The 26,436-nt window shown below is 42.6% G+C and overlaps 1 protein-coding gene across 2 annotated transcripts in view; it reads left to right on the forward strand.

Annotated features, from left to right (window-relative positions):
* Cmss1 (cms1 ribosomal small subunit homolog (yeast)) overlaps nucleotides 1–26,436 on the forward strand; it is a 66,024-nt gene that overhangs the window by 14,803 nt on the left and 24,785 nt on the right. Inside the window, exons 3-6 of one of the 2 annotated variants that reach the window (XM_013515092.1) lie at nucleotides 4,436–4,507; nucleotides 6,384–6,513; nucleotides 10,720–10,779; nucleotides 11,840–11,942. In XM_013515092.1, the coding sequence (XP_013370546.1) occupies nucleotides 4,436–4,507; nucleotides 6,384–6,513; nucleotides 10,720–10,779; nucleotides 11,840–11,942 (365 nt within the window). The remainder of the gene's footprint in view (nucleotides 1–4,435; nucleotides 4,508–6,383; nucleotides 6,514–10,719; nucleotides 10,780–11,839; nucleotides 11,943–26,436) is intronic. The other variant, XM_013515091.1, reaches the window with a different exon arrangement.

The following is a 26,436-nucleotide window of genomic DNA, read 5'->3' on the forward strand; positions in this document are numbered from 1 at the left end:
ATTCTCTAATTTTCTCACCATTTTTATATTCCCATTTTTCATCTCTTTTTGGGAGCTGACCTCTGCAAGCCTTCCTCTTACATGTTTTTATTTGAACTTTCTTATTTAATGTTTAAGTGTTTTCCTTTTTTATTAATAAGCACTTTTAGTTTATTTTTTATTTTTTCTTTTAAAGAGAATAAAAAAATTAGAAACAATACACAATTTCAAAAAACAAGGTGATAGGAATTCAACACTGGTTATATTGCATATTGTCTTAAAAGTAGTTCAGATTACAAGAGATAAGCATGTAAAATTGGTCAAAATAAAAAAAAATAAGCATTAACTGTTCCTTTCAGTAAACCAATAGAAATTAGTAGTACAATTATCTTAGCTCTTATATGTGTGTGTGTATATAGATAGATAGATATAGATATAGATATAATTTTTCCCTCTATAATTTCTCCCTTCTTTTTCTCCTTTCCTTTCAGATTTTATTTACTCTTTCAGGTTCTTATACTAGGGAGACAATATGATGTTTACACACAAGCAAGTCTGATGAAAAGTTTTTGCACATCTAAAGAAATCACCAACAGAGCAGAAAGAAAACCCACAAATTGGGAAAAAAAGTGTAGCCAACTGTCCCTCAGACAAAGGACTTCTATCTAGAACATATAAAGAATTTTTAAAAATCAGGCCCCCAAAATCCAAAAACCCAATCCAAAAATGGGCATCTGAGATGAATACACACTTCTCAGATGAAGAAATACAAATGGCAAATAAATCCATGAAAAAGTGTTTCACATCATTGGTCGTTTGAGAAATGCAAATTAAAATGAAATTGAGAGTCCAGCTCACCCCAGAAAGAACAGTTATCATTAAGAAGTCAACCAGTAATAAATGCTGGAGGGGCTGTTGGGAAAAAGGAGCCCTTCTCTATTGCTGGTGGGAGTGCAGACTGGTGCAACCAGGGTGGAGATTCCTCAAAGAACTAGGATTAGAGGTCCCATTCCACCCAGCTATTCCCCTGCTGGGTATTTTCCCAGAAGAACTGAAACATCATACCACAGCGATATATGTGCCAGTGTTTATAGCAGTACAATTTGTCATAGCTAAATCTTGGAAACAACCCAAATGTGCATCAGCTGTGGAATGGATAAAAAAGATGTATTTTTATACAGTGGAGTATTACTCAGCTATAAAGAAAGACAAATTCAAGGCTTTTGTAGGTAAATGGATGTGACTAGAGGCGACACTCACAAGTGAAGTAAAGTTTTAAGTGTTTTCTGATTATTCCTTTTTGTAGCACCTTGTTCTTCTTTCACAGCTGCAAAGTATGATCTTTCTAGGAGCATCAGTTGTAATTCCTTTCAGATTCTTTCCTCTGAGTTACTTTTACTTTTTGTGTTTTGTTCATTTCATTGGAGATTTTCATAGCTATGTGATCAGCTTTCGCTGTCTATAGGTATTTAAGATAAATTCTTAAATGTAAATGGGTAGAGCTTGTTTATTCCTGTAACTCGTGGTAGAGTGATAGGACAGCAAGGTGGATTTTTACTAGGGGACTCCAAATGTCCTTTTCTTGTAGCATTTGTCTTAGGTCAGTCCATATGTCCAGATGTGACGTCAGTAGTCTCCTGCCCTGCAATATGTAAGCATGGAGTAGAGGCAGAAAACGGAGGGGAGCCTCAGCCTCTGTGCTGCTTTCCCTGTGCCGGACTTCTTGGTCTGCTTAACCTCTGAAAACAACCTCCAAGTATGCTGCCCAAACGGAAGCAGTAACTAATGCAGTGATTGCTTGGTTGTCAGGGCAGGAGATCTAAAGGGTGCGGCACAAGGTGGAGACATAAACATAGACTTTCCACCGACCCCTTCCTTTCAACCTTCATTCTCGGCAATAGTTTGTGCCTCCAATGTTCAGAGACTGACATCAAACAAACTTACTGTTAGCTTCTACCTCTTCAGAAACCCCAGGGTGCTCGCTCTCACCCTCTCTCTCTCTCTCTCTCCCTCTCTCTCTGTCTGTCTCTCTCTCTGTCTCTCTGTCTGTCTCTCTCTCTGTCTCTCTGTCTGTCTCTCTCTCTGTCTCTCTGTCTCTCTCTCTCTCTGTCTCTCTGTCTCTCTCTTTCTCTCTCTCTCTGCCCTTAGAGATGTATGTCCTTTATTAATAGTTTAGTGACATTTTGAGGTTGACTTTTCATGTTTAATCAAGAGAATCATTCTTAAAGGATGTAAGAACATGCCCCTATTGCTTCACTAAAAAGTTAATTTTTATATGTTTTGGGAGGCATATATTTCTTCAGATTATGCATTTAAGATTACTATAAAGAAATGACATTACTTGTCACTGTCAAAGTTGTATCCTGTTGAGGTTGATTTGCAGAAATGGTTAGTGAGCTGGCCTGAATCTGACACACCTTTTTCCCTTTTCTTTGACAGCACACACTAGCACACATAAGGCAGGTGGCTGAATTTAAGAATTTTCAACAATGTGGATTTGGTTTTCTCCAAAAAGCCATCTCACCTCTATGGAAATTGACCCTATAAATGAGGCTTCCCTAAAATCCTACCCTCACTAACTAAAGTGACTGCTCTCAGAAAATAAATATTATATAGCGTTTCCTTTAGGATGACCTAGGAATTTAAACATAGCATTTAAATCTGATGCAGTATCTTCACTAAAGCACTTAGTCAAGCATGTTTCTTTCTTACTATGCATAATTAAGAATTGTACTTATATTTTTTCTTCCAGAATTAAGTAATCTTTGTATATTCTTATAACTGAGCTCATTTTTAGATTTAAGTTGTTTGAATTAATCAGCTTTGTAAACCTAGCATAAATGCAACTAGCACATTTAACATACTCCTAGAGAATACCTCCATCCACTAAATAAGAAAGTGGAACAGTTTTCTAACCCTGCTTCCCAAAAAGCCTTATACTGATACATATACCCTAATCATGTCGTGGCTTTTGCTTAGGAGCATGAGCTGATTGCTGGCCTGGTCTGTACCTGGACTCTTACGACCATTTAGAAGATTCTGTGACGTATTAGTGGCCTTGGCCTAGTTTCTTACTGGCATGTACTAACCTCAAACTGACATGTATCAACATTCATAAGACATCTAAGTAAGAAAAGCAATGGATGATATCTTTCTTTTCTATAGCAATGATACAAATGCTCTTTGCAGGGTTTTTTGTTGTAACTGAGAGGTTAAAATTTAAGTCTGGCATGGTAGTGCACGCCTTTAATCCCAGCACTTGGGAGGCTGAGGCAGGAGGATACCTGTGAGTCCAAGGCCAGGCTGAACCACATAGTGAGACCCTGCTTCAAAAAAATAAAAAATAAAATAAAATTTAACATTTCCTTGTTTTAATTTGAAAACTTTTGAATGTACTTCTCCTCTGACTAAAGCACAGTCTAGAAACTGCTTGGACCAGTGTCTTCAAGAAATTATGTAGCATTATATCTCTGTGTGACCTGAGACCATAGGCGTTCCTAATCCATGGGTTGTCTGCAATCTTTCATGGATTCATCTGTGATCATTTTAAACAGAGCCGGTGAAGAGAGGATTGCTTTAGTTAGTAGGTCATCCAGCTTACACACACCTCTCTCATTGGAATGGAAACGTAATCAAGGGAAAACTGAGTAACTCTGTACTTGCATTTTATATCTTACTTGGCAACTTATTTGAAAATGTTGCATAAAATGCCCAGCACAGGAAACATAGTCTGCGCTTTTTCCTGCTTATGATTAATAAATATGGAATCTGAGGCATTCTACTTCGTAAATCAAGGTCTTAGTCCAAATTTCCTGTTTTTCTACCTTAAAAAACAAAACTCAGGATAAAAATAGTACCAAACTTATAGGGTATTCCAGAGTCAAGGTAACAAGAAGGAAAATAAATTACTCTGGGCGCTATGATAGAGACTGTTACCAGACGATTAGCAGAGACATTCATTTTGTAGTCACTATTTTAAAAACATATGTGGTGTAGCTAATTTTATAAAAGCATAAAAATACTGAAAAGAGGATAGGAATGGATAATGCAAAATAATAAGCCAGTGACTTGGAAATGCAGGCGCACACAGCCGGTTTATGGAAAACCCCGGTCGCTCCAGGCAGAGGCTCCGCCACATCCTAGTTTTAATCACGCTTGTTTCTGCCTGTGCTTTACAGACTGGCTGCTGCCTTCCCTTTCATGCTCCACACACATCGAGTGCATGTACACTCACTCACACAGTCTGACCTTCGTTCAAGGACTCTCCAGTCTTAAGTCACCTGCACTTTCTGACTTTCTCGAGTTCTCACAGCTCGGCCCCGGTATCGAGCACCACGGGGGTTCCAGCATCCCAGGCCAGAGATTATTACCAAGGTATTATGAGGAACGCATGCATGGCATTCACTGATGCCTCCTCACAAGATGAAGAATACTGTCTCATTTGGGTTCTTTACAGCCGAAAGAATGTTTCCTGATACAACCAAAGGAAGCAAAAGAAGATGCCACCAAGACCAGGAAGAGGAGAAAGGTAATGGTAATCATTTCCTACAATGATGTGGCCCCACTTTGTAGATACAGAAATTCTAAGATTCAGCCAGATTCAGTGACTCTCCTAAAGTCACTCGTAATAAGAGTTCCTGTTGGGACTAAAAATAAATTCTTGCAACTCCTGTTAGAGTCTCGTGCTGCACCAAACATCTTTGTTACCCATCCTGTGCTTTCCTTGTGGTTAGATGTCAGACCTAAGTTCAGAGTTGTTCTCCCTGTGACCCCTCTGGATGTGTCCAAGAAAAGAACTTACCAACCTTCTTTTCCTGCACATTTCTAATTTTGTGACCTTGTATCTTAAAATATTAATAAAAAAATAATAAGCACAAGAAAGTGACATAAGGCATTTCTGGCTCTACTGTGGAATCATAATTTCCCGCAAAACTCCCCTTCTATTTTAATATTTGCCTTTCGGTATAGAGCAGACTCTTGCTCCTATACAAACTTCTTTATGGCATAACCTTGGAGAGTAAGGTTAGCTTTTACCTTCCACCACACTTGTGAGAACAGCAGTGCAGTTCTCCATCTGCCAAGAAAATTCTCCTGCTGCAGTCAGCAGAGGAAATATGACTAAGATTAGAGGAAAGAGGATGAACTCAAACCAGTTACTTAACAGCAAGCTCTTAGAAAACCAAGTGTGTGCCTATTTTTTCTTTGCTCACAAATGGTCAAAAAGGAAGACAGGAGATGCCACATTGGCGGAGAACTGGAAAGTCCTTAGAGAAGTGACTTGAACTTCTCTCTGATAATTCATACACTAATGGCCTCAGGCATGCTAAATTCTGGTGACTCAAGGTCAGAAGTCTAGCTAGATAAGTTAGCTTTGGCTGAGGTCATGCTGAAACGTGCCCACTGGTGACATAGTTTTAAAAGTTAATAACTTCGATAGGACCTCGACCATTCTGGGCAGCGGTACAGAAATAAGGGTACCATGGAAAGAGGGAAGAGCGGGGGCTGGAGGAACGGCCCTCTGGATCTTCGGTGAAACATTAGGAGGAAGTGAGAAGGGACGTTTACAACAAAAATGAAGTCAATGATTGTATGTTCACAGTATACTGGAGGCACTAAATAAAAGCATTATGTAAGCGAGATCAAATCAAAACAGGTATTTGGAAGTGTTTCCTCTAATATCTGTTCTACTTTCTGTATGGCCACTTTGAGATTGTGAGCCTCCTAAGACTTGAAAATCGGGTGTAAAGTCCACAGGGATATAAAGCTCCTGTGTTCATATTACTTCTGCAGGCTTAATGCTAATGCTGTAAATGCAAACTAGACTCACCACCTCAGAATTCAGGTAGGCAAGAAATTCTCAAAATCTTCCAAAAATGTAGATCATGTAAGACTAAAGAGAGCCGGGTGCGGTAGCCCACACTTCTAACCCTAGCTGCTTGAAGGTGATAAATTGGAGGCCAGCACAGACAAGTTAGCGAAGCCTTTTCTCAAGGAGGGATGGGGATGTAAGCTGAGTAGCTTAGTACTAGAGCAACCCTGAGGTCATCCCCAGTACCACCCACGGGGGGGGGGGGGGGGGGGCTAAAAGAGTAGTTGCCATAGCAACAAGGTTTATTGGTTTTTACTAAAAAATACTATTATGGAGTCTCCTGCAAAAGTCAATTCTTCTAGAAGTCATACACCAGGAGTTATAAGAAATCTTTTAGATCGTCCATTCATTTTTTCAAGACAGTTATGTCCCAGAAGTGTTCAGTAGGTTTTCTCAAGTGTGTTTGTTAGACTTCACATTTATACTGAGCTATCACTAAAAGCTACAAGCAGTTTAAATGCCGGAAGAATGAACCTAAGCCAGATGTCATTCTGAAACCTATCTTTCTATTGTTTTTTTCCTTCTCACATCTTAGAAGAAAATTACTGATGTCCTCGCAAAATCAGAGCCAAAACCAGGGACGCCTGAAGATCTACAGAAGCTGATGAAGGACTATTACAGCAGCAATCGCTCAGTGATTGAATTAGAAGAACTAAATCTACCAGGTACCGCCACGCTTGAATTTTTCTAAGAAGGAAAAGCAAAACAGCTCATTTCTTCCTTACCGTATGTATGGTCAGATACTTTAACCAGTAATTCATGTGTTTTCCACATGCTAGTACTCCTTTCCTCACCACAATGATCTTAGCAATTGGGTGATTTCCTAATTAAAATGACAAATGGTATTTGTTGAATTTCATAGTGAGTTATTATTGTATTTTCTTTTTGTATTTAAAAGAGCAAATGTTGCATATGTATGCTTAGCAGACTCTTCAAGGAGTAAGAGTTCCTAAGAAGGGTAGAAGTTAAAATAAAGATAAAGCACACCTTTAAAGTATGGATATGAAACTTTGGTTGACTATAACTTTGCCATGATTAGCATCTTAGCAGGGATTTCCTATCATGGCATTGTTTTTAGGGTAGTATTCAGGTTAAGCTCAGACTTTTTTAAGTGAGCTATCTAAATATAGTAACAAAATGCTGCACATACAGGAAGGTTTACATGTAATCTAGGTCATTCTTTAAGTCTATTATAGTTTTATATCTACTGCCTTAGAATATTTATAATTAAAAGCCATTGCAAAATTAAAATAACTATTTTTAATTAATGTTAAAATTACGATATAGCCAGGCATGGTGGCGCACGCCTGTAATCCCAGCACTCAGGAAGCTAAAGCAGGAGGAGGCCAGCCTGGGGTACATAGCGAGTCCAAGTCCAGCCTGGACTGCGTTGCAAGACTTTGTCTCCACAAATAAATAAACAGATACATACATAGATAGATAAGTGAATAAATAAAATGATGATATTATATTCTATAAGTCTTTTGGGCAGGGATGGAAGAAAATAAATGTGATCATAATAGCAAACCCTAAATAGAGTACTGAGATGAGCTATTTATAAACACTAGGAATAGCTGATTCTATTTTTGGAAATAGTCAAAGGTTGCTTGATTTCCTTTTTCCATTACAACTTTATGCCTTAGAGAAGCTTGAGAAGCTAGAAAGCAGTCTGTTCCCTGAGTTTTTAAAATTTTTTGTGATATCCTTTTATTAAAATTGCACACTGGGTTTAGAGACATGAGTGACCCTTTGTTTCTTTTCCAAGAAAGTTGCCTTCAGGGAACTGAGGCGTGCTCTGGCACAGCAGCAGGACCGGGGCTTTAGGCTCCAGCTCAGAGGGCTCCAGCGCAGGCGCAAACCACTGTGCTCAGCACCCAACTCCTCCAGGCCTGGGTGGCTGTGCCGCAGGAGCCACGTGCCACAACCAAGCCACTCCCCGACGTCTGGCTGGGGCAGTCCTCCCCGAGCTGCGGCAGCTTTTACCGGAGGGGGCGGCTCTCCATCCCCACTCTCGGTGAGGGCACACTTTGAATTTAAGCAGGGCTTTGAGTGAAGGGGACCACCGCTATTGTGCAATCTCTGGAACATCATAAACATTGTTTTTCTCCAGAATCGTTGAGAGCTACAGGTCAGAAGAAACTTTAAAGCAGTTCTCTAAGTTCCAGAGTGAGTTGCTATTGTTTTACACACAAGGATGTGTGGTCATGGATTTGTTTAGAGAGGAAGAAAAGTATGTCAGAAATCAGGCTTTCGTGTTCAGTAGCAACATTGGGTCACCGTGAGACACAGTAAACTGAAGAATCGCTGGAAGTGTTGGAGGAGCCCCAGTTACTGTGCTGATGACCGAGGAAGGATAGGAAGGCTGAGCTGCTGAGAGGGGGCCCAAGCGTGAGGTGGACCCACGTATAACTTCTCTTCCGTTGGTCAAGGGTCAGACTTGGTTTTAATCTGAGGTGGTTAGGGTCTGTAAGGCAGGAGCGTGTCTTCTCAATGAATACGGTGTGCTATACGTTGTTAATCTCACACACACGGGCCTTTAGTTAGGGTTTTTAGGCCAGCCGTACTGGGAGCTAATGAACCTCTGCCGTCTCCTGACAGCGCAGAGGGGCTTGGATCAGTGATTCTAAATGCTTGCAGGCTAGCTGCAGTTTCTGTGAAAGCAGCCCAGGCCCCCCTCAAGGGATTCTGACTCCCTATGCCAAGGAGAGCCTGTCCTAGGGAGCTGCATCTTTTGTAAAGAAAAACTACCCAGGTGAGTCTGATTATGTCCGAGCGTAGGGAATTATAGTTTTAAGGACCATCAAAAGCCCCACAACAGCATAAGATACAAAAACTTCTACATTGCTGACATGTGGTGACTTACGTGTGCTAGGTCACAACATAAATGTAATTTCGTAATGGTTTATTCCCTGATGCTCTGAGAAAGAGGTTGATAACCATGATGTTGATTTTTTAGACATCTCAGGTACAGAGGTACAGTTACAGAGATCAGGCACAGTTACTTAACTGATACATTGTCTTTGGTTGACAAGGGCCCTATTTTATTTTATTTTATTTATTTTTTTTTTTTTTTTGGTTTTTTTCTGGTACCAGGAACCGAACTCATGACCTTGCGCTTGCCAGGCAGGCGCTTTGCCGCTGAGCTAAATCCCCAGCCCCCCTATTTTATTTTAATGTATTGTCTTTAATGTGAGGTTGTAAAGTATTATATTCTGATACATTATTCCCATTCTTCCCAAATAAATGTTCCTTTCCTTTTAGACATTCATTCTAATATATTGCTATACATTTTTAAGTATGCATATATTTTTATAAAATGCCATGTTTCTGTATGTGCATTTTCAGTGTTACGTGAATGACCTTGTGCTGACCCCGCTCCGTTTCTCAGATGTGCCTGTGTGACTTTGTGTCCATCCAACCCATTGCTCCTGAATGCCGCGTCGTGCTCCCGTGTTCGCTACTGCATGTCCCTTGTCCGTTTTCCCACGTGTGCTCTTAGGTTGTCTCCACGTCAGTGTCACAAATGCCCCCAGCATGAGTATCCTTGTATGTGTTCCTCCACGGACCACACAAGGATTTCTTTCCACTAGGTACCCAGAAATGGAATGTCTTTCCGTCATTTGTGCTGGCATCCCTAGGCGTATAATTTTAATATTACTACTTTCCAGAATAAGGATGCCAGTTCACATTTCCAGCTAAGGCTGACAAGCATGCCTATCAGCCTGCATTCACAGCGCTTGATACTGTCCAGTCTTCCTGACGTCAGCCGCCCCGGTTGGGTGCTTTGTCTCACAGGTGATTAACTTGTGCTTCTCCGATGAGTGCTGGGTCTGAGCTTCTCTGACAGGCGTGTTGGCCCCTTCACTGCGCCGCTGTAATATTGCCTGTTCCATGGGTTTGAAAAATGAAAGCGTGTCGTCAGTCTGTTGAGTGCTACAAAAAGCTTCTCTTTCACTACCAGAAGAAATTACGGGCATTCAACCAAGCTATTCCCCTTCTAGGTATCTTCTCTAAAGAGCTAAAGACGTCATATTACAGTGATACGTACATCACCCGTGCTTACAGCAGCACAGTTCATCATAGCTAGATCATGGAAGCGGCCTGTATGTCCATTCGCAGATGAATGGTAGAGAAAGTGTGGTGCTTATACGCAGTGGAACACTACTCTGCCTTAAAGAAGGACAGCCTGGAGTCCTTTGTAGGAAAATGGGTGCACTGTGAGACATAATACTAAGTGAAACAAATCAGGCACACGAGCTTAAATACTGCCTGGTGTCTCTTAGAAACCAAAACAATAAAGAGCAAAAGAAAAGGGAGCTAAGAAGGAGTAGGGAGATAGACCCTTTACAAGTGGGAAGGGGACCAAGAGACGAGAGGAGAGAGGTGGCGGGGGAAGGGGTGAGGAAGACGGAGCCGCGCCGTGCGCCACCCCCGCGAGGACTGTGACCTTGTGCACTGCGACATGTGCCAGTAAAACTAAGACAAGAGAAGAAAAGAACAGCAAAATAAAAGGGAGAAAGTAGGGAGATGATATCTTTTACAAAAGGGAGCTGGGCCGAGAACGGGAGGGGCGGAGGGAGCGGGGAGAGGGCGAAGACAAGAGCTAGGCTGTGCTGTGTGGCCCCGGCCGCTCCGCGGAGCAGCGTGTCCTGTGGACCCGCGCCCACAGAAACTTCCAGCCGAAGAAGTTACAGCGGCCTGTGGAGCGCTAGGGGTTTACTCCTCCTTGGTGCTGCTGTTACCTGAAACACTTTAAAGCGCATGAGCGTTGCTAGTGTTCTGTGCCCTCGAGGAGCGCGTCGTTTGTGTTGAAACTGGCTGGTCTGCACGTTTGTGAGATTTTCTTCAGAGCCTGCTTCTCGTGTTTCCAGATTCCTGTTTCCTCAAGGCCAATGACTTGACTCACAGTTTCTCATCGTACCTAAAGGAAAGTAAGTAAACTCTGATTTTTAAAAAAATTATTCTCCAGGTATTACTGAGAAGATTTATCTCTTTTAAAACCTTTTAAAAGTTTTTATCTTAAGTGAATTTTAAGTGACGAATTTTTCTTTGCTCCATCTTGATGTTAATTGTTAACCTAGTTAAATCTGTACTTGTTTTGGTCTAGCGCTGGAAACTAGGGTTTCGGTGTCATTCTGTAAGTATTGGTCCAGGGACCTAGAGAGTAGTGCTGGAGCGCCGTGTCACCCAATAGCTTGCTGTCTGACCGCGGACAGGTCACTGAGTCCTCGTGCCTTGATTCATTATCTGAAGAATAACGGAGTTGGACCTTGATTACTGAATGCCAGCTGTGTGATCCTGAACCTCTGTTCACATGGTCGGAACTCAGAACTTTCCCAAAATCAATCTAATTCGATCTTTTCAGTATGTATGGTATGTAGCCAGAGATAACTAGATTGTTGAAAGTTTAGATATAGAGACTTAACATTCTTTCACATTGTAAGCAGTTCTAATGATAACTAACGTGAGTAACTTCTCAACACCAAATTCAGCAAATGTAAGCCTAGGTAATGATAGAGTCAATCCTGCTGGATTATACGAACTTTAAAATGTGTACAAAATGCTTAGCACAGTGTGTGAGAAATGTTGGCTATTATGTACAGGTCGGTTCCATTTTATGTCTATGGTAGATGTCATTTTAAAATTCAACATTGCTGAGTCAGAATTCTCCTCCCATTCAGTCAAGAGCACCTTCAGGCATCAAACATGAGTTAAACTATTGAAAATGTATCAGTATAAACTCGTTTACTTCTAAAATTAGTCACGTTCAGGTGCCTGGTATATTATGTACTGTGTTGTAAATTAGTTACATGTCACTTTACTCTAATGTCTAGAATAACCAGAAAGTAGAATTATAATGAGCATGGTCATTACATTCCTTTTGCTTAAACACTAGCAAGTAAAGGGAGAATCCTCAGCTTTGGAAACTTCTGCTATATTTTGAATACATTTCTGTGGCTTATTGTTTGTTTGTTTGTTTGTTCGTTTTAGTTTGTCCTAAGTGGGTAAAACTGCGGAAGAACCACAGTGAGAAGAAGTCGGTCCTGATGCTGATCATTTGCAGCTCTGCCGTCCGAGCTCTGGAGCTCATTAGGTCAGAAGCTTCCCCAGCTCTCCTTCTTAGGTGTCTAAGAAGTAACGAATGTGTGGCAGCCTGATGGGTCGGGTACAGCCGTGAACAAAGCAGAGTCTGCCTCGTGGAATTTACATTCCAATGGGGAGACCGACAGTGAGCAAGGAAAACACGTTATAATGTTACGTGGAATAATAAGTTATACAGAGAAAAAAATAAAGTATGGAAAAGGAGTAGAAGTCGACGGGGACTGTTTATAGAAGATTGGTCATAGAAACCTTCTCTCAGGAGACAGTGTTTGTGAGGAGACCTGAAAAGAACGAAGGGAGAACCCAGCAAACGTCCAGGAGGACGGTTGGGACAGTGCGTGCCCGGTGGGTGGGACGGAGAACACGGACGCTGCAGGGGTGCTGTCGGGGGATTTTGAGTAGACGAGTCCTGAGATTTCAGTCCTCATTTTGAAGGATCTCTGACTGCTGTGTGGAGAAATGCAGTCAGGGCAGGGCAGAGGCGTGCCAGCAACAACAGTGAGAAGGAAGAACGGGCGGGGGCGGGGGCAGATCCTCCTCGGAGCAGTAGCAGGAAACGGTAGGACGCCAAAGAACGAACTTCCCAAAGTCGATGTAAAGAAAGTATCATATGGGGTGTGCTCAAAAACTACAGTGAGTATTTTTTAAATTTCTTACAGGAAAAGACACGTTACAGTTTACCTCCCTCAGAACACTCCCCTTGCTGAACACACTTACCCTATCCTTTCGCTCTGACGCACCTTGGTGAATGTCTTTAGTCGAGATGTTGTGGGTGCCTCTGTGTCCTGAATGGGCTGAAGTTGTTTACATTTGTGATCATTTGACTTGGGGGAAGCGCCGGACGTTTGCATGGTGCCAGGTCCCGTTAACGCAGTGGATGGCAATATACTGTAATGTTTTCATTTGGCAGAAATTTTCCATAAACATTTGATCAATGCAAAATGATCAAAAATAGTGAATATTAAAAAAATTCTTAACAGTTTTGTAGTGAAAGACACATTTCCAAGAACCATAGGATAACTGTGTTCAAAGTGAGGGAGAGTATCTTGAGGCTGATAAATGGCAATGTGTCTTTTTTATAATAATTTTTTAAATTTACACATTCACCATATCACTTTATCATCCCTTGAATAAGGGAGAGAAAAGATCTTGAACAAAGGAAAATGTGTACCATATTCTTGAATAGCAAGAGTCAATATAATTAAAACATCTGTTTTACTTCGGGTAATCTACAAATTTCATAGACTCCCAATAAAGCCCTAATAAAGCTATATAAAATATAGCATTATTTTTTAAAACATTTAGGTCTAAGTTTATATAAGAAAATATACAACTGAAAATGAGCAAGGATATTATGAAAAAGAATACTAAGAAGAGGATATTACAGAGTGTCAGTTATCAAACCAGTGTGGAACCGTCACCTCCATGACAGATTAGATCAGTGAAAAGAATTAAAAGGTGAAAAATAGACCTAAATGCATATGAAAATGTAGTATACGGCTAAGGAAAGAAATCAGGAATCAGTGGAGAAGTACAGGTTACTTAACAATTGGTTTGGAGCACTGCATAGCCATCTGTAAAAATGAAGTTGGATTTATATCTCATTTCTTATACCAAGATAAATTTCATAAGGTCCAACCATTTAAATGTAAAAATTTTATGTTAAACACATAAGACATGTTTTTACATGTCTCTTCATTAACTGTATTTTTGTAGAATGGACAAAAGTGTTCGTTGGTTCAGGGTGAAATTCAGTGCCCCAGAGAAGAACCAGCAGAGTACAGTGGGGTTCACTGGGGGCCCTCTCGGGGAGCCAGGCTCTGAGTCACGCTCCGACAGGAGACACAACAAAGGAAAGTCCAAGTCGGGAAACAGAAACTTGGTCAGCTACGCTGTTGCACTACTGTAGCCCTTCAAAAGTTATTTGGAATGTATTTTTTTAAATGAAATAATCTGGGGCTGGGGATTTAGCTCAGCGGCAAAGCGCCTACCTGGCAAGCGCAAGGTCGTGAGTTCGGTTCCCGGTACCGGAGAAAAACCAAAAAAAGACAAAAAAAATAAAAAAAAAAAAAAAGAAATAATCTAATTATGATTTTTTGAAAAAATAGTTGTTAAAACTTTAGTAGCGTTTCCAACTCTCCTTCCCCACTGAAGCACACACGCACTAAGTTGCATCCCCCTCCCAGTAAAGCAAGTGTTCCCTTCAGCCTGCTTCCGAACATAACTGATCTTCCACACCCCGGTCTCAGGACAGCTGTGCTTTCTGGCCCTGAAGTGAGAGCGTTCATACTGACTGTCAGCGCTTTCAAAAGCCAGCAACCACAGAGTTCATCTCTGATTGAAAGAATAATGGCAAAGAGGTTGGCCTAGAGGTGATCTCTTAAACATAAGCGGCCAAATTGATTTCAACTTTTACTGTATGGAAAGGGCGTAAAAGCACCGTGTTGTCACACTTCATTTACAAACTGTCACTGTTTGACTGTGTTCTCAGTAATACTATGATTCATATCAAGGTTACATGACTTGCCGAAGGAGATTTCTGAGCAGGCGGAACAGGCTATATTTTTAAAGACTAATGTTCAGTAACTAACTTTGGTAAGAACATCTGTTCTCTTGAGGGATACGAGCTATGTTAAATTGTCTCTAGTTAACCTTGCCATGGAGAAAACCTGTGTGTAATTGAAACCTTATATGGAACAGAACTTGTATAACATGGTTCACTATTTTGCAAACTCTTTTATTCCTCTTGGTCAGTGATATATCTCGAAACATAATGATGTGTAAAGGAAAGTCACATTCCTGAGTTAGGTCATCTCCAAATATCAGTTAAAAGATTTTTTGTTCATTTATATCCATTTCAACTCAAAACAGGATTTTAGGTGAGATGCAGAAATACAAACAACAAAGGAAATACTGGTGGTAAAAATACAAAGTTTTTTAAAAGTTCAGAAAGTCAGGTAAAGTAAGGGTTGGTGCTCAAAATCACTTCCATAAAGTGCAGTTCAGCTGTGGCCCCAATTTCTGTGGGCCTACACTTTCTCGCAGCCAGAAGTCAGGAAACGTTACCAGCTGCCAGATCCATGGCATTCCCTGGATTGAGAAACAGCTCCTTGAGAAATACAGCTCTACCAGTGCTGACATAGAGAGAGCGTCTCTGGCATCATCTCTGCAACAACCGCAGCGGTTGTAATGCGGCTGTTTATAGAGTAGCCCCTGGTACTGCTGCGCGTCTGCTCCCCTAAGCCAGGGAGAGCAGCTGCGGAAGGCACTGACCAGCGCACGCTCCACCCCTTCCCCACAATCTGGCTGGATGAAGCTAGATCCAGGGTATTGAATACCTAGAGACTACATAGACATCTGGGTCAGAGTTGTAAATCAACAATCCAAGGACCAAATTTTGCCCCATAAGTATTTTGATCTAAGAATTTGAATGAGTTGCCCATCATTAAAATCAGAATGTAAATATTAAAAAGACTTTTGGCTTCTCCAAAACTCAGACCTCATAACCCACATCTTACTAACGGCCTTAGGTGAGACCGGCTGATCCTTCCCCAAACTCGGGCTCGCTGGTGCCCTCCCTGCTCACACCTACCTCCCTGATGGCCGCAGTCCTTTATAATGCCCGCCTTCTCTCAAAGGCAGCAGTCTTCTGTGTCTGTTTTTACTTCCTTTCTTCCTTCTATGCTTTCTCCTCTATTCCCTCTTCCTTCTTTTCTTTTCACCGAAGCGTTTCCATGTATGCAGTGATACAGAGAAGCTAAGACTCAAAGTAAAAAGAATGGGCTGCTCTGACAGGATACGAGCCCTCCTCCTCCCCGTCAGGCCAGCCCACGGGATTCCTCCACAGCCGCAGAGACAGACCTTCGTAGATACTCGTGGGCTATACAGGGTAGGGGCTGACACTGCTTTTCTGAGATTTCTCTTGCAACCAATTTTGGGTAAGAACTACATTACAGAATTCAAAGATAAATTCTCACAGGAGCATGAGAACTCCGTATGGTTAGAGAAGGGCAGATCCACATGTCTGAAGAATCAGAGAAGCCTAAAATTAACCTTATGTATAAGAGAAGCCAACCCAGCTTTGTGCTTGACAAAAAGCCACCCTATTTCTGATTTTCATTTTTGAGACATGGTTTCACTACCTAGTATCTTCCTGCCTCAACCTCCCAGGAAGCTCGGACACAGCCTACTGTGCTCAGCACGCAATTCCAGTTTCATCATGGAGATGGGCTAGCCAGAAAGTTTCAGAATATTTTTGTGTGGAAATAAAGACATGCATGTGCACACACATACACACATTCTTTAAGTAAAGCGAGGTTCAGTACGTCAGTAGTCAACACAGCCCACAATGAATTTCTTCATCTTCTCATTAGGTCGATGACAGCATTCAGAGGAGACAGCAAAGTTATAAAATTGTTTGCAAAACACATAAAGGTAAGCCAGGGGCCTGTGGTTTCTGACGGGGGCTCTGAGGGACCCCTGAGGCTCCCTCCCAGACCCCAGCGTTTTCCCGTCAACCTCTTCTCCCACCTTCTTTGCAAGTATTTTCTTGATGCCTCTTTATGAGACATGTTCAGCAACGGTTCTGGTTCTCTTTGAATTCATGCTTCTTCACACATCCCTGCCCTGCAGCAGCTGCCGCTCTGCCTCGCTCCAGGGTGTGCAGGCGACCCTTGACGCTGGGACTCACTGAGGGCTCTCCAGTTCCGTTCTTTGCCCTAGAAGTTGGTCCTAATGAAGGGTAGCCATATTTGTTCCCTCTTTCCTGACCTTAATTTTGAGATAAAGTGCTCTAAGTTGGCCTGTGACTGTTTTTTATTGTTGGGTTTTTTTTGTGTTTGCTTTGTTTTTGTTCTAAGGCAGGTTCTTGGTATTGTTGCCCAAGCTGCCCTCAAATTCATGATCCTCCTGTCTCAGCCTCCTGAGTACAGGTGGAAGCACACCACAGTACCCAAGTGATTATACTGTTTAAATGATACTTCCTTTCCTTTCTTCTTTTCCTTCTTGGAATAGGTCCAGGAGCAGGTAAAGTTGTTGGAGAAGCGTGTGGTGCATCTGGGTGTAGGAACTCCAGGGAGAATTAAAGAACTCATTAAACAAGGTATGAAAAGAAGGCAGTGATACTGCTACCCAGACCTAGGCGTTTACCGTACTCTCCTGTGAAGCTAGGAATCCACATAGAGAAAGGAGACCTCTGTGTTAACTCCCCCGTGGGAGGCTGAATCTTGAGTTTGGAAGCCAGCCAGTGAGTACGCTCAGAACTCTGATTGCTGTAAGCAGGCTGTAAGTGGGTCCACAGGGCCTCTGTCACCCGCGTGCAATCTCTGGAGTGTGTAGAGCTGGGTGTGTCGAGCATTTTCCTCTCGGGTAATTGAGTGTTGGTTATCCAAGACTCCCAGTCTGTTTGTAGGTCATATATAAAACGTATTCAAACAACAATTGCAGTTTCTGTGGATAAATACGGGTATTCTAGAGTATTTCTCACCAACTGTATTTCTCTTTTAGTGCTGTAGCCACCAACTATTCCAGACAAGATCCATCAGTGAATTTTTATAACCTACTAACCTGTTGATGATCTTGTTACTCGTTTTATCTACCAGATTGAATTATTTCTTTTCATGACTCGTTTCTAAATTACTTTATATAGTGATAGAGCTTTGTATAGTCACTCTCTGGAGGACTTCCTGGAAAAATTACATAATGGTAATATGTTTATTAACATGGTAGCTCAGTCCAGAATTGATCTTTTGCCAGGAAGCAACCAAAATCTAAAACTACTGGTACTTCTTTACAGATAAAAATCATCTAGGATTAATTGAACACACTGTATGCAAGCACATGCAAAGTAGTAAGAACCGTGGCGACCTCTGACAATGAAGGGAAACACTGAGTTCCTGCGTCTCATTTAGTCCTCATAGCGTCCCTCCTGCTTAGCACTCTCATTTTTATGAGAGAAAACTGAACTGCTTCGGAAGGGCTAAGTGACCAGAAAGGTCTCAGCCCAGACCTTTCCGATTCCAGGCCCTTTCTCTTCAGTGATCTCCTGATCTATTGAGGAGCTCAGGGTCCTGAGAATGAAACCAGCAACGCGAGACAGACAGTGCCAGGTTTCTGTCACCTCTTAGTTATTGTGGGCTGATCAGGCCTGCAACCTCCCAAATAAGTATACGGCAAAGGTTTAAATAAAAGAGTCAAGCAGTATGATTTTAGGGCTCCAGGAGAATCAAAACCCTCTAACAGAATAAGAGACTCTCTGGGGGCTGAGACCAAGACCCTCTCTGGGTGCCCCCAATTTATTTGGTTATCAAACAAAGGAGGGGATACTGAAGAAAGTGGGAATCCGAACAGGACCTCAGGGCTTCTCCAAGTAAGACATTATGTTAACTTAGGAGGACCATGTCATCTCCAGGAAGGTCTCCACCCAGGAGGGAGATGCCTGCAGCTACAGTTCTCATCCAGATAATTGAGGTTGGAGCCAGCTGCCGCTAGCTGTGGCCTGTCTTGTCCTTTGAGGCTTCACGGCTTCACCCGCTGTTACAGGCCTCAGTGGGGACCAGTGACTCACAGAGGCTCAGTTACTATGAGTCAGCCTCCCATCTCCAGACTGGGGGCTGGGCCCGGGACAGACCCACAGGTAACCAAGGAAAGCCGCTGGGTTCACTGAAATCCTGCTCAGAGCCACTTTGTAGTGGTCTCCATCAGCCTTGAGCCCGATGAGCGCTTCTAAGTCCTGTGAGAGGTGAAGTGGGGCCCTGGTTGTCAGGTTGCTCTGAATCTGCAGGGAAGTGTCTTTGGTCTTTGGAGGAAGGGAGGCTTAAGATGGACAGGGAGATTAGAGGGCAGCATTCCCATGTAGAAAATCAGCTCACTTAGAAGAAGCGAGGCAGACGCTCACGGTGTGTCAGGAGGAGACCGTGAGCAGACAGCACACTGGCAGTTAGGAGCCCGAGCATGAACTCAGACGTCGGGGTTCAAAGCCCAGGTGGCAGCTAAGCCTTGGCAACTTATTTAACCTTCCTGCTTTTTTATCTGAATGACAAGGGCACCAACAGTACCTACCACAGGATTCTGGGAAAATGAAATGTCAAGAAAGAGCTCAGCATAGTGTGTCAGAGCCTAAGTACTCAAAAGTTACTGAGGAGACCAGCATTTTTGCTTAGCGAGACATGAGCTACAGTGCAGGTGATTCCACTGGAAAGTCATGTTGTGGAGGAGGACCTTGAACAGTAAGCTGGGGAGGGTAGATTTTTGTCTTGTGGACATAGGAAGGCGCTGAACGTTAAGCAATGGATGAGAGGTTCCAATCATAGTCCTGGGACACAGATTTGGGAGATCCGGTCTGTGTGGGCATCCGGAGGGACGAGGGATGGACTCTCAGCCTGACTCCAGCCTTCCATATGTTTTCAGCTAAAGATGCACCTCTCCCCTTTCTGAAATACAAGACTTGTGTCTTGATTTGATTTGATTTGATTTGATTTGATTTGATTTGATTTGTTAAGATGGGATCTCACTATGTAATTCAAACTGGCCTCACTTTGTAGCCCAGGCTGCCCTAAGACTCCTGGCAATCCTGCCTCAGCCTCCCAAGTCCTGGGGTTGCAGCCATATGCTACGATGCCAGGCTAAAACACAAGACTTTTTCTGTGTCACCAGGTAACCCTTTTCCCAGTGCAATGGGACACTCTTGTCTGTGTATAGGAGAGAGAGAAACAAAGAGTATGAGAGAGAGAGAGAGAGAGGAGCTATCCAAACTGCTGAAATTAGATTCCTATACAGCTGGAAGAGCTCGATATGAAAACTTATTTCGTGTGGAAAATCCATTCAAGGAGCTGTTGACTTTTATAACACTAATGAAAATAACTCATGAATATGACTAGATGAATGGTTTAATAATCATTAACCATGGGTGTTGGGCTGCATACATAGTTTTTAAAAGAATAGCCCCAGCACTCTAGAAACTGAAAATCTAACAAAGTGAAACTAGCAGCACATAACTCATTTTATGGAGCTGTCTATGACTTAAGCTGTTTATGTGGTTGAAATACAAGGAGGGTTTCCACACATTGGAAGATACCCCAATTACAATTACAACCTGAATTTTGTTGTTTTAATTTAATAATGAAAGGCATTTTCTGACTGTGGGTCAACAAAAATGCAAAAGGTACAAAGGGGGAAAAAAATCATTTCAGGGACAGTCTCTTATTGGTTGTAATGAATATATTTCCTTTCAGTCTTTTTCTCTACATATTTATACATTTTTATAAAGCAGACATCATAGTATATCTCATACCTTTACAACCTATGGTTTTCACTTACCATATCTTATCAGACTTGTCATAAAATAGCCTTATATCTTCCTTTGTAATATCTGTGCAATATCCTATGCTACAGTTATATTTTGCAACATTTTTACAGTAGGCTAGTTGAGTCTCTTCTAACTTTTGTGATTACAGTGGTACCTCAGTTCGCAAACTGAATTCTTTCCATGATCATGAGCCAAGGTACCATGGTAACCATGATACAGCTCTGATCATCTTTGCAAGTGAGAAAGTTTCTAGTGTTTTGGGGGACACCAAGAAGGAAAAGCATCTTGTCAAACTGCAGCTCTGTACGCTCTCGTGCTGTGACGCCAGCTTGCGTTCCAGGCCTGCTGGGCTTGCTCGCTGTTCCCCCAGCAGGGAGCTGTTTTTAAGGGAAGCCTGGCTGTCATCCCATTGTCTCTCCCAGTTTGTGGTTTGTTTTTTTTTTTAATTTTTCAGAGAAATTTTTAAATAAGGTATTTTAATTACAAGAGGTATGAGAAAGTACTTGGGGCCGAGAGGATACTGAAACAGCTGAGGGAAACGCTGAGGGCTGTGCTTCCGGAGGAGGGCTTCAGGCGTTGTTTGCAGACTGGACAGCCAACAACCTGGAGCAGTGGGAGGAGCCTGTGCCAACCCCGAGACCTCTGAGCAGCGGCAGTCCCCGAAGTCCCCTCAGCCCTCCTGTGCAGTAACTGTTTTCAGATAGACCGGAGAGCGGGACGGCGTCTAAGTTAGAGACCACCCTCGTCAAAAGATAGCCCACCCTGAACAGAGCCCCGTCCACCTAAAACCCCGCCCCCTCCGTCTCCCATTCATCTCCTGCACTGCACTCTGCTGCACTCAGCTCCTCTGGAAGGGCACTGCAGCTGCAGGACAGACTTCACATCCTCAGCAGGAAGAAGGTGCCACGTTCTGGGTTTCATGAAGTGGACGCCTGGCCGGCCCGTGCGTGAGCCTGCGTGGGCCCGGCTTGGCGGGAGCATCCTCTGCCTTCCTCGGAAGCTGTGGAAAGGCTTTCAGGAGAGTCAGTCCCAGATGCTGCCTCAGTTTCCCCTCAGGCCAGGGCAGTACGTCATGTGCAGGGGTTAGTTGTTGGGGGAGAGGGCACAAATGAGGCAGAAAGCAGTCAGAAAAACACAGAATCATTCTAGTAAGTTCCGTCGTGAGATCTCTGCTTACAACAACCTTCCTGCTGTCTCTTTCAGGTGGCCTCCACCTGAACCCCTTGAAGTTTCTGGTTTTTGACTGGAACTGGAGAGATCAGAAGTTGAGGAGAATGATGGACATTCCCGAGGCAACTTTCCTTTTACCTTTTGTTTTTTCAGTTTGAAATTGAGTTCACCCATAGCAATAAAGTCCTGACGTGGGGAGCCCGCACATTCTGGCTTTTGAAATGATGTCTGTCGTCTAACTCGGAGCAGCTGCGGTTGTCAGCCAGCTCACCCCCGCGCACAGTCCTCTGTGTGCTGTGGGGACCGTCCTCCTTGTTCAGTAAATGCCTGGTGACCCCTCCTCCGCTGGGAGGAGCACGTGCGCTTCACCTCCGAGAGCCTGGCACATGGGAAGCACTAGTACTCTTCCTAAGCCACCTTTGCCTGTCACCCTCATCTGTGTAATTTTGGTGGGGAAAGAGGGCGCAAACTTGCTTTATTCCTGGCATGTCCACATCCCCCAAAACCCACTTCCTTAATTTAGGAAGATATTTCGGTTCTGTGGGATGGGAAATTCCTTGATGTCTCTGTGGATTAGAATTGGATGGTTGGATGCCTTTGGGCGCACAGCATTAGTTCACTGCATATTTATGAAAACCATTCCTTACTGTCATAAAGTGAAAAATTGGTTTTTCATGTGATTACCTACCCATGGTAACACAGGACCAATTTTTCAATCTAGTCTAATTTTTTGAAGTGACTGTTAGAAAAAAAAAGGTTTACTCCGTAAGAAACATGGCTGCCTGTCACCAACCAGGAGTAAATATTGGCAGTAGCTGCCGAAGAGACTTGAAATTACTCCTCTAGACATGCTGGACGAATTAATTTACCACATGAAACTATGTGCCTGGATTAACCAAACCTGATTTATGGATACGTTAAATCAGACATCGGTTCAGGTTCAAAGACAACTCACTCTGTTACACACACACACACACACACACATACACACACGCACGGAAATATACGGCCACTCAGTCTGCCCCCTGGTTTTTAAAAACTAGTGAACAAATTTGATGTCAAGCACATGAAGCTATATTTCTATAAAAAGTCTGAGTAATCTACTATTTTCTGATCATAATAATGAGAAAAAATCTCAAAAAATTTTTCTCATCATAGGCTTCCTTTATTCTCAGGAGTCTGGGCGGCTGAGCTAGGAGGATTATAAATTTGAGCCCAGCCTAAGCAATTGAGCAAGACCCTGACTCAAATTTTAAAGAAAAAAAAATGTACAGGGATGTAGCTTAGTGCAAAGGCCCTGAGTCATTCTCCAGTACCGTAAAAAAGAGAAAAAAAAATCTTTAAAAATGTTATCATAGTTATTTTTCTAATGTTGATGTCATCATTAACAGTTATCCTAAAGCAGTAAAATTGGATATTATCCATAACCTGGGTTATAGACAGCACACTTCAGAGTTCTCAAACCATGTTTGGATGACATTTTATTTCGAATGGCTGCAAACAGAAGAACACTTCAATGAAACTGATGTTTCATAAAGTGCCTCTTCCTTTATTTATGTCACTATTTCAGTTTAGAACCAACTCCGGGTGGAAACCTTTGCTGTCTGACTCTGGCTGTGGCAGCTGTGTAAACACTTGGGAACCCGGCTGGTTGCGTTCTTCTACTGAGACCGTCTTTACTTGACCTTAACCTTCTTCTCTCTCTCTCGTTTAGATAAGAAAGGAGGTTTTCGAACTTTTAGAGTTGGGAGTACTGAAGCTGTGCCAGTCGGAATCCTTGAAGCTGGGCCTTTTCTAATCCTGGATCCTACTGAAGATTCCGGTTTTCGCAGTGGAATTTTTTCTTATTTAGCGATGCGGGTGTGCTACACTCAGCAAACCTAGGACTCTTTTTTGTTATGTTAACTGCATCGCCAGATGCATCCCCGGAACGTTTGTCAGAGTCTCGGTAGTGGATGAATCTGTGCTTTTGCCTACTCCCTTGTATAATAAAGAATCACCGGCGTGTGTGTGAACTCCATAGCAGACCGAGTTCTTTTCCATGGACCGTCTTCTCCTGTGACTGCGGGAGACAGGGAAGAGTAGCTGAGCAAGCTCAGTGAAGTCCCTTCCCTCTCTGTGCCTCAGTCCCTCATCTGCTTGACAACAGGACTACCTCACAGGACTATTGAATACCTGTGGGTACCTGTGGGGCAGGCTCCTAAACTGTGAGTCAGGGTCCCACCTTGAAGACTACCTAGTAAGAACCGCAAATGTGCGTGGAACGAGATAATATAACTACAGCTCTTAGTCACTTTTTCTTCCCTGGGACAAAACACCCAGTACCTGCAACTGGAAGGAAAGGAGGTTTATTTCGGCTCTCAGTTTTGGTTCATGGTCAGCTGGCTAGGAGGCAGATACAGGACGCAGAGGGTCGGGTGAGCGGGAGGAGGGGGCGGAGCCGGGGAGGGAGCTATCCCCTTCCTGCCGTGCTCCAGGACCCACATCCTGAGGGCCCCGAGCTCTAAATCGGCAGTGGATTACCCCACAGACACATGCAGCACCCCACGAGCCAGTCACTTTCCCAAAGCCCCCCTTTGAGCACAGAAATCTTTTGGGAGACATTTTGGGAGCTCTGAATTCCCTAGCCAAAGCTATCTTACTCATTTTTTAACTTTATGTTTTAAATAATTTCAGACTTACAGAACATTCACAGAAATAACATAGATAATTCGCACGTACCTTCCCCCAGCTTCTCTCAGCATGAGCCTCCTGCATAACTGAAAGAGTTAACAGAACTAGGAAATCGATAGCAGTGCAGTACAGCTAACTGTACTGCAGACTTGATTCAGATTTTACCAGGTTTTCCTGAGGTCTTTTCTAGTCTAGGATCTGCTCCAGGATCTCATGTTATGTTTCGTGTAATACTTACTCTTCCCTCCTCCTTCATGACCTTCATACTACTGGTGGGTACTCAGCAGGCATTTTGTTGAATGTCCCTCAGTTTGGATTTGTCTCTTATTTTCTTACGATTTGATTCAAGTTATGAATTTTTTGGGCAGAACTACGGTAGTGTTATGTGCTTCGGAAGGTATACAGAATGTGAACGGCCTAATGCCAGCACGTCACCCTCGACCACCTGGGTAAGGTGTTGTGTGCCAGCCTTCTCCACAGTATATGCTATTTCTCCTTTTGTAATGAGTATCCATCCTGGGGAGATCCTTCCAGGCTTTGCAAATAGCTATTTTTTCCCAAACTTTCACCCACCAATTGTTTTGCAGTACTGGGGATTGAATCAGGGAATAAAGAGATACATCCCCAACCCTTTTTATTTTTTAACTTTGATGCAGTTTCACTAAGCTGCCCAGGCTGACCTCAAACTTGCAATCTTTCTGCCTCAGCCTCCCAAGTAGCTAGGATCATGGGCATGCGTGAGCTTGCCCGTGAACTTTTGATACCGATGGTAGTTCCTGCCTATAGCAATTGCTACTGTAGTGATTTTTCTGTTTCTGTCCTGCCTTCCATATTCGTTAATTGGAATTCCTGTAAGAAACTCGAGCCCTTTCCCCATTTGCTTCTTTGATTGTTCATTTATCAGTATGGACTCATATTCTATGGCTTATGATGCAGTACTGTTATTTTGTTGGTCAGATTCACTTTGTGGTCTTACTCATTTTAATAATACTGAATGATTATTCACTCTGCCAAGTGCTGTGTTTATCTCATTTATACTGTCTGTCTTGTTTGATAATAGAAATAGTCCTCAAGGGAAAATGTTGTTACATAGACAATAAAACTGAATCTCAGAAGGGACACAACACTTGTTCAATAGCCGAACCAGTAGTAAATCCCACGTTTCCTATTTCACTTCAGGGGCTGGGGATTTAGCTCAGCGGCAAAAGCGCCTGCCTGGCAAGCGCAAGGTCGTGAGTTCGGTTCCCGGTACCGGAGAAAAACCAAAAAAAAAAAAAAAAAAAAAAAGGCCTATTTCACTTCAGGACACCAAGCTATGTGTTTGGAGACTTGGGCACAAGCACCAAATAAAATACAGTAATAAATAAAGTAAACAGATGCCATCCTTGATATTTAAAGGAAGTTTTAAACCAGTCTCACAGACTAGCAACTCAAAATCAGGCAGGTGCACACTCATGCAAATTCAGTACTGAACTTCCTGTCAAGGGATGAGTCTTAGATTAATCTAGAAAAAAAAATACCATGCATGATTTTTTTAAGAGAACAAATCTACAAGTTAAGACATCTGAATTTTTTTTTTTTTTTTTTTTTTTTGAGACCAGGTCTCTCTGTGTTGTTCAAGCTGGCCATAATTCACAGTATAGCCCAGGCTGGATCTTAACTTATGGTGATCCTCCTGCTTCAGTCTTCCAAGTGCTAGGGCTACAGGCATGTGCCACCATGCCAGGCTTGCAAATTAAGACACTGTGTCTGAATGTAGATCAGTCCACTATTGATTTGCCAAAACCAAAAAAAAATGAGATTTGTGAACATTATGTGTGCGTGTGTATGGGTGTGAGTATACCTCATATACATAATCTCCTCCTGATTCTGTACTCAAATTTAGTATATTTGTGGCTAATAGGAAAAGACAGAGAGATATAAGGCAACCCCAAATATAAAATGTCTGAGAAGTCCATCTATGACTGTGGTTAAAGAAAAAATGAAGGCAAGAAAGTTAAAACCCACTTTCTGAAATTTCTAATGATACAGCACAACAGCTGCTCACAAATTGGGCATGTAGGTATCAATGTAGAAGAGTCATTCTCGGGCAATTTTACCCTTCAAGGGGGCATCTCCAGTCTCTGGAAATACATTTGGTTGCCTCAACTGTGGGGATCAGGGTCCCTAGGCATCAAGCAGGGGCCATGTGTGATGTTTAGCAAGCCAGGGTATGGCTAAACATTCTGTGCTAGCTCCCACAAGGAAGAAATACCTAGCCCAAGGTGTCAGTTGTGCTGTGACTTAGGAAACCTTGTTCTAAAAACATTGAAAAGTAAAGCATTTGAGGCATATTTGA

This window comes from Chinchilla lanigera, unplaced genomic scaffold (genome assembly GCF_000276665.1).
Source record: "Chinchilla lanigera isolate Chin_1 unplaced genomic scaffold, ChiLan1.0 scaffold00026, whole genome shotgun sequence".
NCBI lineage: Eukaryota > Metazoa > Chordata > Mammalia > Rodentia > Chinchillidae > Chinchilla > Chinchilla lanigera.